At 39.5% G+C, this 12900-nt stretch overlaps 1 protein-coding gene across 10 annotated transcripts in view; it reads left to right on the top strand.

Annotated features, from left to right (window-relative positions):
* Snap25 (Synaptosomal-associated protein 25kDa) overlaps positions 1-12900 on the top strand; it is a 513578-nt gene that overhangs the window by 460010 nt on the left and 40668 nt on the right. For all 10 annotated transcript variants that reach the window (XM_071597947.1, XM_071597944.1, XM_071597946.1 and 7 more), the window contains one exon: positions 10987-11028. In XM_071597947.1, the coding sequence (XP_071454048.1) occupies positions 10987-11028 (42 nt within the window). The remainder of the gene's footprint in view (positions 1-10986; positions 11029-12900) is intronic.

Raw genomic sequence — 12900 nt, 5'->3', positions numbered from 1 at the left:
ATCGTTTTTTGGAGGACTCTCATAACTTCGTTTTCCCCTGAGAAATAGGTAGATGGAATTGTATGCTTCGGATTTTCTATTAAATTCAGCCCAATGCAAATGGATTTCTCCATTTGAGTTGGGGATTGGCGGGGACGCTCTCGACTATGCATCCGAGAGTTTGAGTCCCAATTCTTGTGTATTTTTCGGTGACATTTCGATTCCGAGTCGAGATATTTTTAGAGAGCACTTCCAGTGCCGCGTGCAGCTATTTACTTAAGTGTTAGGTTATTCCGTCGCCATCGGGTGAACATCTAACTTATATTCGACGACGCGAATAAGTAACACGACGGCCGTTACTAAGGCATAACTCAAACCCAAGATCTCTGATGTATCTGGTTAGCACTTCAACTGATTTGATTTGTCAAGAATGAAATATTTTATGGCAGTGCAACTCCTTCCATTGGCTTGCATTTTTTGTTCAGCATCACAATAATGAGAATCATTTCCCTCCGTTTTTCCAAAATGTGTCGCAAAGTTGTAAAATAAATCAATACCTCACCTATACTTATGAACTATTTCTATTAGATTAAAATACAACTTACCAAAATTGGTTCTGAGGATATTTCCTTGGTTTCCGCAAAGAATTTGGCACACCAGAGGTTATGGCGTCAATCAATGCTAACATCAGAGAAGTTCGTCGAGGCTCCTTTTTTTATGATAAATTGATGTACGTTTATCTTTAAATTATTTTTAATGTACTCACCTAAACTGGGTGTGGTTGTTTAAAAGAAAATATTTCCACACCGGGGTTCCATGGCAGTAGAAATTTTGGGAACAAAAGAATACTCATTTTTCGTTAAAAACAAAGATATATTCACATGCACGTTGCTGCATCCGAAAAATATCGCTAAAACTGTGTTTCTGGGAGGGGGGCATGAAAGACTCTAGACTGAGCTCTATTCTTTTCACGAAATTATACTCAGCGTCTTCTTTCTTCTTATTCCCTGCAGTGGAGTCTGAAATTTCCAGTGATGGTTGACTTTGCTTCTTTTCTAAACAGAATAATTACTGAAATTCTAGGAATTAAAAACAATAATAGAAGTATTATTTCTTTGTTCCCAAGGGCAAATTTTAAAGGTTTTCGTATTTTGGTGCGTTCATTCAATGAATTGATAATGAATCCATCGATTAAAAATTAACGTTGATTTTCTGTAGGGTTTCTTTTAAAAGGCATCCTACGTGGAACAACTTGACTACTGTTAAATTAGAGATGTATTCATTAACTCGTAGTGCGTAGTCTCCCTTCAGAGAATAAATGAAGACTCCAGAACGCAAAGCGATGAACTTTGAATTTGTTTGAAATATCAGATTTTCGTAGTGAATATAAAAGAGCAGTAATTCCTATTACCGTATAGTGATAAAATTGCTTAAGGAAAATCTTAAAGGCGAATTTGTCTCTCATATAATATAAGCAAGGGCATTGCGATGTGATCATTGCGATGTTGTATGAAAGTTTCTCCTGGCACGTAAACTTTTACCTATTCGAAGGTTTAGTGGGTTTTGAAATCTATATCTTTGATCGGAGTTATTTATTTTCTTTGTACAACTAAACCATGCAAAAAGAATGATGCGTATTTTATAATGACGAAGAGTTAGGCATACATAACTGCATACATTCTTGGTTAGGCTCTAAGAAGTATCTTCCTGTGTTCTTTTGCGTTTTTTGCTATCAATCATTTTCTTCACATAAATGTCAAGACTCATGACATATTATGCAATAATGCAAGGTTACCGTATGCTGCTAATATATGTTGCTATTTTTTACCTTGCTGCTATCGTTTGACTATTTAAAGTTCCATAAAACCTAACCAACCTTTACATTAGCGAAGTAGTTTATTTGAACATTTATACATTTAGCGTCCACCTAAGTATATAACAAATGAAAATAAAGAAAGAGACCTAAGGGTATTAATTTTGCCAGAGTAAAGATGTCAATTTTTCAATGTGATAAATTTTCTGCATAGTCGAGGAAGAACTCGAAAGCACGGGATTTAATTCCAATTGTTTTACAATTTGTTCAAACTTTCGGCACACAATTATTTTATGCTTTATACTCCTCGTATTTTTCTCTTTTATATAATTCTAAAACTGCTCGTTTCCTCTATCCCTAAAACCCAAATTGCTTCTTTCCATCAAATTATTTCAATGTCGCATTCTGTTAATAGATTTTTCGTCTTTCATTAAATTTTGCCAGCAACTTCCTCTCTGAATCTACGATCTCTAACAATTTTTTTCTTGCATTTCTGCTTTCCCGTTTATTAAGTTCGCATCTCAGAACCCTTCGCCATGCACTCATCCCATGTTTTAATACATAGATCCTGTGTCTGTACACTACAGCACCACTGGGAATTTAGAAGCAATAAATCGTGAAAAACATGCGCAACAGCACAGATTCTCTCACAGTCTCTTTAGCAAGTGTTATGTACTCGCAGTACATCAAGTAGGTGTACTTGGTAATTTCAAGTCAAATATGGCATTGTGATTGTTCACAGTGCAAGGCAAGAAGGTGGTGAATTGTGCCCGGAGACCCACAAGTATTCCCGAAACCTTGAATTCCAAGAGATTTGCATACGATAGGCACGAAAACGGGGTAGCAAAAGGAATCGGCAGGATAACAAAGCTTACTATCCTGAGGCGAATATGGAGTAGAATGGACGTCGTTGGGGTGGGTGGAGATTGGAAGGAGATGGCAGAGAGGCAGGGAGGGATGCGGGGGCGGAATGCAGAAGGGGTTGGGGAGGGACTTGGAGGGGAGTTAATGGTGCTTCGTGGCCCCGCGTCGATACGTGGCAGCGCCCAAAGGTTGGACGTGCCGGTCAAATATGCACGCGGACTTTATTGTTCGGAGGTCGGAAAATGCCGGCGTGTTGGAAGAGAAAGTTGGATAGCCAAGCATACATGGAGTGAAGGGAGTGGTCGGACGAATGGAGGAAAGGTCTGGGAAAACGACTCACTTTCCAAATGAGCGACAGAGTTTTAAACAGCGTTTATCGCTGTGCAATGCCGTGACAATGGTGTAGGTAAATGAATGGCTACATCATCCTGCTCCCTCAACCCTCTTGCTTGCGGGGTAAAGGGTAGAATAAAATCTCAGAATCATTATTATTTGGAATCGGGAAAGTAAATAAAGGGGTAGCGGGATGGATAGGAGCTCTTGTAAAGCGTCTATCTAGCCTTAATCTCTTTCTTTCTACGCGGAAAATATCCATCCCGTTTTGCAGATTGATAGAATGTGACTTCTCACTCATGATATTCTACACGATGCGTGGAGAGTCACGAATTTTCTTACTCAACACTTCCTTTTTGTTACAATATCTTTTTATGAGCAAAGCACGAGATACCTTGTAGATACCTCATCCTCGAGAAAGCTATCTTAGCGTGGACTATTCTGTGTGAACTTGATAATTTCTAAGTACATGAAATTAATGTAGATAAAAATAGTATCGCGATGCATTACAGTATTTCAGATTGTTACTTGAAGCGATGTAATGGGATAAATTTTATTGTAACATCGCCATTTATTAGTTTCCACGGCATTTACATTGGCTGTAGCAAAATGATTTGATATTTGAGCGATTATAAAGGTAAATTATCATCCTCCTTCGTAAATCGTTTGCGTTTCCCAAGATAAAGCTTCTAAATATTTTCAGACCAAAACCATGTTCCCATTAAAGACGAGAAATACCGACTGATCAGAGGTAATCTCATCGAAGCAGCAACATATTACTCTTTGAGCCACCAAGAGACCCTGATGGGGGTGTTAAGGAACTAGTCAAAGTCATGACTTATCGTTGCTTAATATAGACTGGGTACTAATTTGTCTGACGGAGTATTTAAGCTCGGACGGAAATAAAAGGTGTACATGAGTAGCGCTTAGAGTAAGCCTGCGCTAATTTGTTAAACTTTGATGTTTATGATCGCATATTATGAGATAAAACCTACCAGTTACTTAATAATTTGATGAAACAACAGCATTGCAATTTCCACAAAGAATTCGCTTTTCGACGACACGGTACCAATGTCGAGGAGAATAAAATTGTTTCTGGAAATTTTAGTGACGTGAATTTCCTAGTGTGATAGATTTCCGTGAAGTTACACCTGAAAAGGTCTCTTATGTAAATTATTATTATTATTTGAATCCCCATGAAGTTTTCTCGGGTCTGCTACCGGGTCAGGGGCTCCATATTGACCGACGTTTCGATGCCCGACTCGTGCATCGTCCTCAGGGTAGAGGGACCAAAACCGTGATTCCATCAAAGACGAGAAATATAAATATCGTAGCAATTAGACAATTGTCTTGGGAGCAACGGTCAAGTCTGGTCAACGGTCACTCTTGCAGTATACATACGTACATACACAAGAAACACATATATGAGACAAAATGCTCTTATATACAATAACACTTAAAGATTACCAACCGGACCTTTAGCATCACACATGCGCTAGGTTCACACCACACGAGTACTCATTACGCACCGTCCATCGCCGCACTCCGTCCATAATCACGCACTCTTCGATTTCAATACCGTTCAAAATCACGCACCGTTAACACATCAATCACTTTTGCAATACAACTTCTCACGCTATCCACATCACGCACAGAAGAATAATAATAAGTAGAATAGTATAATATCCACCGACCAATAAAGTTTATCACCTAGTGACTGCTTTACACTTTTTCTTAAAACTCCTAAAATTGGATGGAAAGGGCTCAAACAAACCTCCAGGCCGCTAGTTCCATTCAACAATAGTTGTGTTTAAAAAAGAGTATTTTTCTTATTTCTCAGTTTGGTAAACGTAGTTAGGTATTATGTATCAGTAATGTAAACTTTGTACCCATTTTACTTTGTTTAGATGTATGTCAAAATAGTTTTCATAATCATTAATGTCTATCAAAATCCAAACGCAGTTCGATTTCCATGAAAAATGACCGCATAATCATATGATCTAAGGAGTTTGAGTCGGTGTATCCCCAACTTGGGCCACGCATATGCGTCTGGTTTTCAGTCTAATCGAAGGAATCCTCATATGCTCATGAGGAAGGCCATACTGCAATGCTTGCTGTCCACGAATCCGATTATGGGAATGGTCCGTTCGTTCTCAAATCATGCTGAGGCACGGCTTTGTTGCGCAACCGATGTTTAACGGCCAGAGAAAGAGCAGCCGTGGAGGATTTGGGATGTTCTGGAGCTAAACCAGATCGCGACGCGCAGACGGCCTAGGAAAGGGGGTCCAAGGAATTGCCCGAGATATATATGGACCACCCATCGGCGCAGCGGAGAAATGGGGCGGGCAATGTCGCCATCGCTCCCTTCCACTATGATCCACACGCGAAGGCCTTCGCAGGGGTTGCGGGGGTGGGGGCGAGGGAGAAGAGGGAATCTTTAGTTACCACCCTGTAAAGCTGGGCTGATCCCTAATCTCAGTTGAGCGTGATTCTTCTCCACAAACGGGCGTCAAACGACATATGGCGTCGCGATGGAACGAACGCTTTGTGCATCTCCCATGAATTTGTCAGACATAAAAGGTATTTTTTTTATTTGAAACTGAGATTTAGGACCGAGACTTAGATTAGATCCAGGAGTGAGAATTGTGTTAGCATAAGATGTCTTCTCAAATAGGAGGGGATCGATGGTGGAGGGACTGAACAAAGACGCAAAACAAACATAAAATAAACCTTAATATGGAGCGCAGCGTTATCTGGCACCTAAAGCAGTGCTTTGGGAAAGAGGTAGAACGTACGAGAATTGGAGGATTTTGAGGAGATTCGGTTTTGTAGAAGAGTGGGGACCTCAAATGGGTATGCAGGATATGATACGATCTGGGAAAAGAGGTAATTACTGGGGGAAATTGGAAGAAGAGAGAAAAAGTGGCTGGAGTTAGGTAGTTGGATTTTGAAGGCTTTCATGTAAGTTAGTATGTTAGAGGAGGGGGAAGAGTTTTATTTTAGTATTGGAATTTAGTCACCCGAGTACATAGCTCATATACCCCATATTAATTCCTTCTACAAAGAAAAATTACTGAACACTTATACAAGTGAATACCTTTGTGAACGTTAATTTAATATTTATGTTGCGATCGTCAATTTCAATGAGACAATGTTTAGCATAAAAAGTATGCGTAAATATGAGTAGATAATGAAGAATGAACAGGGTAATGAGAACAAGATTTTTCACAGTGAATTTATATGAAAAATTCAATTCTTCGATTTTAGTATATTTCGTATTAACTGAAGATGTTTGCAACATTGGGTCAATTTGTCATGGAAAATTCTAATCCTTCAAATTACTCAGAATAATTTTCCTTAATTGGCTCTTTGGTATTGTGTGAATAACTGTTTTCTGGCTTTTAAATAATTATGGATTGCCTTATTTGTTTAGCTGGACCCCGAATTCTTGGTGTACGAGGAAAAGTCTTTTAACGAAGGAAAGCAATTTATAAAGATAGCGGATGATTTCTTTCTAATTAGGGATCCAAGTTATTATGCCTTTAGTAATTGATGTAATTCTTTACGATTAAGATGGCAGCGGAAAAAAATCCTGGAAGGGTCGTTAGAGAAAGGCAGTTAAAAAGAAAATATGACGTAATGGCTCCACAAAATCCTCTCGGGGACGGATTCATAACATATTTGAAATTATTCACGGAGGTGCTTAAGATGTGAGAAAGGATGCCACACTGAAGTTGTGTTGGCTTCACCCACTAGAGAGAAAACATGATGTAACAGAAACATGCCACCTGCGTTAGCAAAGGACAAATGAAGTATCCAGGGAGTGCATAAATGAATATTCCGACTTTGTTGCATAATTGTGCACATGAAAACCACATAGGTGAATGGATTAAAAGTGTTTAGTCGGAAGTTCTCCGAAAATCGATCATGAGTCCTCAGGCTGTGAAGCTGTGTATAAATTCAAACCCAAACACTTTATCCATCTACCAGTAAGTTTTATTCATCAGGACCAGGGTTTCCATATTTATCGACTCATGATTAAGGTGCTTGATCAGCCACCTGATGATGACGTTTCAAGCCGGAGCCAAAGTTGTGAGCCGTAAAAAGTATTAATGTAGTAACCAAGTGTTTCTGTTGCAATTTATTATTATTTTCCCGCTAAGTTCTGCGGAAAAAAATTAATATAGGCGAGACACCTAGACACCTTCGCCACAAGGTTAAAAGAACATCAGAAATATCTCAGACTTGGAAAACCGGAGAAATCCGCCGTAGCTGAACGAAATAACAACATGGACCACACCATCAGCTGGGAACAAACTAAATTACTCTGCCGCTTTGGCCGAGTGTTGGAATATGCTAATAGGCTAACAAAAGAGGCCATTGAGATTCTGTTGAATAATTCCAGTATAGTTTTTCTCTTAGCAAAGCCTGGATAACAGTTTTTAAAAACATGTAGAAATTCAGGGAGAAATCACGGCCAATGAGGCAAGCCGGAATTGCTCGTAAGATTGACCAATCAGGAGTGATATGGCCAAACTAAATTGAATCCCGGAACGAGTGTACATTTTGTGTGTATACGTGTATATATTTGTATATAACACTTAAGTGAAAGTCTCACGGACGGGAATAATAATTTATATAGAGCTAGGGGACAAAGACAAAAACACAGAAACACACAAGAAAAGAAAAGAAACTCACTCGGTTTCGAATTTTCGGTGGTCCAAGCCATCTTTCTCAAGGAAGAGAAGGACAAATTTGAGGGAAATACGGGGCTGGAACGATGGATGGAAGGAGAAGGTGGGGAAAGGTTTGGGAGGGGAACACTACGAAGGGGGATTTTTAGAAGGGTGGGGAAAATATGGAAGGCGATGGGGGTGGAGGGGAATGAAAATTTATGCAGATCAGGGTAATTAATGCCTAATATTAATACCTGGGCAATTCCAGTAATTTAAGAGCCAGATGACGGCTTGCTCTATTGTTTTGAGTTTCAGTGGAGGATCGGAGTGTGGGAGGGATGCTAAGATGGAAACATTATAGTATTTATCAAAGGGAGTGTTGTGTTCAGAGGCGTGTTTGGGGTTGGGGGCATACCAATCAGGGAAGAATTCTTGCATAAGGCCCGGTGGTTATTGATTCTAATATTGAGGGGTGTGGTACACTGTTCAATATAAAAGGCATGGCAAAGTTTGCACTTCAGAAGGCAAACTACATTGCTGGAGGTGCATGAGGAGTAGGGAATTGGTGGGAGAGTCGCTTTATGACGAGTTTTAGTCAGTTATATTAATGTCAGTTGTAAACATTCTACATCTACATCTACATAATACCCCGCAAGCCGCCGCAAGGGCGTGTGGCGGGGGGTGTTAGGTCACCAACCGTAAAAAAGAAAAATACCACATGCAAAAAAACAATACGGAAAATTACACCCACAGCAGCGCACACACTCATGCAAAAATCCCTTCATCCAATACTCATGCAAACACATATACCGCAAAACAACTAAAAAACTGCACCCCATGATGCAGCACGAAAGACATCCTACAACACGGAAGCCAGGACACAACAAGCAAGAAATTGAAACATCACTACCACATGAAAATGCACCACGAAACACTCTACCCCCAAAGAGTCTCTAAATGGCAGGGAATGGGACCCAACGTTGCAGGTAGCAGGAATTTTCCCCCGCGGAGAGGGACGAGGGATTGAAAGGGAAACTTAAAAACAGATGAACAGAACATGAATGAAGTCATTCGGAAAGAATGGGTTATTATAGCAAAACACATAAGTTTAGTGGAAGAGCATGCATTTAAATACAACTAATTATTTTTTAGACGCTGAGGGTGGCAAGTGGAATTTTTGCTATCTATAACCCTGCAGTTGCTATCCCGTATTGTCCGTGGGAAGAAGGAGTCCTTGAGTCGGCTAGTTCTGGCATCTATTTCCCGAATTTTATATGCATGATCCAAGCGACTAATGTATGTAGGAGTACGAATAATTTGCGAGACCTCGGTGCTGAAACATGCGGATCTAAATTTATTTAATAATTTCTATCTTGCATTGAATCGTCTCTCAGCCAATGATTCCCACCCCAAATCCATGAGCATTTCGGTGACGCTTTGCGTTTTATCGTAGGAATTTTTTACAAAACGGGCTGCCCGGCGTTGAACCTTCTCAATTTCCCGAATGAGACCTTTTTCACTCGGATCCCACACGCTGCATGCGTATTCTAAATGAGGCCTTACGAGAGCGTGGTAACAACGTTCCTTGACCTTCGAGTCACTTGCCGACAATGCGTCTAATGAATCCCAATTTTTTATATGCTTGACCGCAGACTTTACGTATGTGAGTCCCCCAAGTTAGGTGTTTGGTGAATGTGACACCTAGGTATTTTACCGTATCAACTACTGCTAGGTCACCTCCAGCTAATTTGTAAGCAAATCCCGTTGATCTTTTAAAGAAATTTACCACTGAACATTTATTATAATTTAGAGTCAATCCCCAGTTAGAACACCATTTAGTAATGCAATCTAAATCCTGCTCTAGAATAAAACGATCCTCATCCCCAGATATCTCCCGATAGATCACCGATTACTACTTCACCGATCACCATTAAATTACTACCAAGTACAATATTAGATATGATTGTTATATTAATTTATGCACCGAACTGCTTATAGGCATTTCCCTGTCTCTAGTAATTCCCATTACCAGCTGGCGGATCTGTAAAACCGAAAAGTAGTGGATCGTGGTAAACTTTTATATCTGGCTCATGATTCAACAGATGGTTGCGGAATCAAATATTAATGTTAACTTGCATTCAATTGATATTGAACTTTTAAATAATTTTTAATATGGTATTACGAAGACTTACACCATTTTTACTAATGGTAAATTATTTTTGTCTGCCTAGAATTATTTTGGTTTAATTTTATTCATTTCTTCGTTTAAAAATCTACTAATAGGCAATAGAAAATGTTTCGATAAACCACATTTGTTCAATTTATTGTATTTTGCTATATCTTAAATCTTGTGATTTTAAGAACATAATTTTTCTCTCGGTTGGTGAAACGGAAAGCGATTGTGTTATCGTACTGCCAAAACATCTACAGATTCGTTGTATGAAATCATATGCCATGAGTTTGAACCAGCTTGAAAATATTTTCGTATTTTGTAATATGTTAATTGATATTGCCTCCTCAAAATGGTTTCATATTAATGAAAGATCTTAGGGGTGCATAGGTCTATTAATGTGATATTAACTGAATTAACGCAAGTAACTAGATTATTTACTAGCAATATATATTCAGTTATTCTTTCACTCTAATGTTTAATTCTCTGAGATCCATGCCTGCCATTCGTTTGAAAAAGAACTTCCAACTTCCCGAAATCCGTTTGCTTCTCTGTGATTGTCTCTCTTTCCTTGAGAATTTCTAAGAATTGAAAGTATCTATTCCGGTTAGAATTGCAGCCCACGCACGTTCGGACACGAGAATTGCTATCAGGAAGAGTATACCTCCTTATAAAGAGGAAATGGATTACATAAAATTTTAAATGAGTATTACAATTAAAATTGACTGCCTTACAAACACCGATTCCAATTCCGGTCAGTTGAGTAAACCCACCACACCTAAACTTGAAGGATGCGTGTGAACTATAGTATTCTCGGTGGGATTATTGTCGAGTAATTAAAAAAAACTATTTAATATGATTCATAAGGGGTGGGGATTTTCGGCTCGTCATGCTCACTCATTCACGCATGGCATGATGGAAAGGCGACGTAATCACGGTGCTTCTATCGGAATTGCCTTCGACCCGACTGCGCATGCCGATTTTCTTTTCCATACACATATTGGTCGTCACGTCCCTATTTTTAAGCCTTCCAAAATGTGGTCGCCCCGGACTGTTGTGTGTTGTCCTATCGACCAGCGAACCCACAATGTTTGCCCGACGCTCTGCTGCCTTGATCCGTGCTAATACTTGTTTTTTTCTTTCCTTTCCAGTCCCTGGAGAGCACCCGGCGTATGCTGTCGCTATGCGAGGAGGTGAGTCTGCTTCCCCCCGGAAGCCCCCCCCCCAGTTTAAGCGAGAGCCTCAAGGGGGCCTGCCCTCAACGGGTGGCCCCCTGGGCACCCGCCGGGGGCCGAACAAAAAACCCTGTTCGCCTCCTCCCACCTACTCTCTCTCTCTTTAAATACCTATATATGCATATATAAATATTTCTATCTCTCTCTCAATCTTCTCCCTCTGTCCTTTTCAGTCTATCTTACCCCATCCCCTAAAGTAAATCTCCCTCAGGATAACGAAAACTTTAAAATACCCGTCTAATCCTCCTTCTTTTATAAGAAAGATAGATTTAAAATTAGATGAAGTATGTGTGTAACAACTTCCCTACTAACTAATGTCACTTCTCGTCATCCCCTGTGGCTGCGAAACGCACGATCTTCCTCTCCGCTCACCCATCGGTATCTCCGGGATCCCGAGTCCCGCTAGCCTCGCTCTTTCTTTCACTGTTTCTCTCTCCTCCCTCTCTTACTCCCCTCATCTGCCACGATCGCGTGTTTTCACTCCGTTCATGTGCTGGACTGCTGCCTCACTCCCCCCTACTCAAGGTTTTTCCCGAGTCCACACGCCTTTCACTAAGGGCTTAAACAAAGTCTCACCTCCGCGAAGATAAATCCAACCTCGGGTCTTCCTTATTTTCACCGAGGATTCCTAGTGGTCAGCGAAGAAATAACCCGGAAGTTGTACACGTGTTGTAAACAGAAATGCGGTTATGCTTTGTGTTCCGGTTGAAGGAATCGATCACCAAGAAAAAAAAAACGTTCCAGATCGTCAGTTGGTCTCCACCACTGGAGCCCAATGGCCCCGGTATGCAATGGGGCGTTTAACCGGCACGCAAAGTTTAAATGCGAATAAATCAGCAATAAATTATTAGTCTACTTTCGCGGTAGTCTTACGACTAGCATAACTCCATTCTTTCTCAGCATCATCCCATGAGATTCGACCACGTGATTCCAAGCCCTTTTTTATATTTTTTCTCGAGTATAAAATGCCATACCGATGAGCTGATTATTATTTCTCTCTTTAAACGTGAGTTATAAAATATTGACTGTTTCACATTGAAAGGCTCTCCCTTACGTTGGACATTCTCCGCGAGCTTTTTTTCCTGTGAAAGTGCTTCGAAGCGCTATTGTTTTTAGTTATCACCGCCGTCTCCCCAAAATCGATACAATTGCCTTTGTGTCCAAGTAATTACATTTATTTTTAATGAATGATGAGATACTCGAAATTATGAATGACTATGTACCTACAATAACGTCAAGCCAATAGTTAACTAAAATGCAGCAATTCGAGGTATCTCTTTGAAACGAGTAAATAACAATCAGTGAACCTTTTGCCGTACAGGTCATTCTAATAAATCTCCTAAATAATTTTTCCCTTTCAACTTAGCTGTCTAATTATGCCAAGTACGTACCGTATAAATCATAATGTTTTACAAGTTAATTATTTATCATTTCTTGTGGACATGTTCATGTTATTTTTAGATTTTGAAACTGAATTTTACCTTCCATAATAGTTGGCAAAAATTTGTTACTGTCTTTAAATTTTTAAACCTGTTTTATGTAGTTTTTTGAGAATTTTTCGATTTCATGCTTACATGGTAGAGGTATCTCATCGTATAGTTTATAAATTTGATGTAATTACCAAAGAGTAAATATTTTTGGGTAGGAATCTTCCTGCATTATGGCCGTAGTGGATCATAGTAGGTCTGTGTCTTTTGGGATGATTCTGAGACTAACAAAGCAGCACTTTTGTATTAATAATTAGACTTTCTTGTTTCATGGTGAAGTGACATTTTTTATCGTTTTAATATTATTAGAAATATTTGTAATTTTCTGATTTCTATCATAAAA

This window comes from Hetaerina americana, unplaced genomic scaffold (assembly GCF_022747635.1).
Source record: "Hetaerina americana unplaced genomic scaffold, ioHetAmer1.1.p SCAF_9, whole genome shotgun sequence".
Taxonomy (NCBI): Eukaryota; Metazoa; Arthropoda; class Insecta; order Odonata; family Calopterygidae; genus Hetaerina; species Hetaerina americana.
Note: the sequence above shows the minus strand (reverse complement) of the source record. Positions and strands in the feature narration are given on the sequence as shown.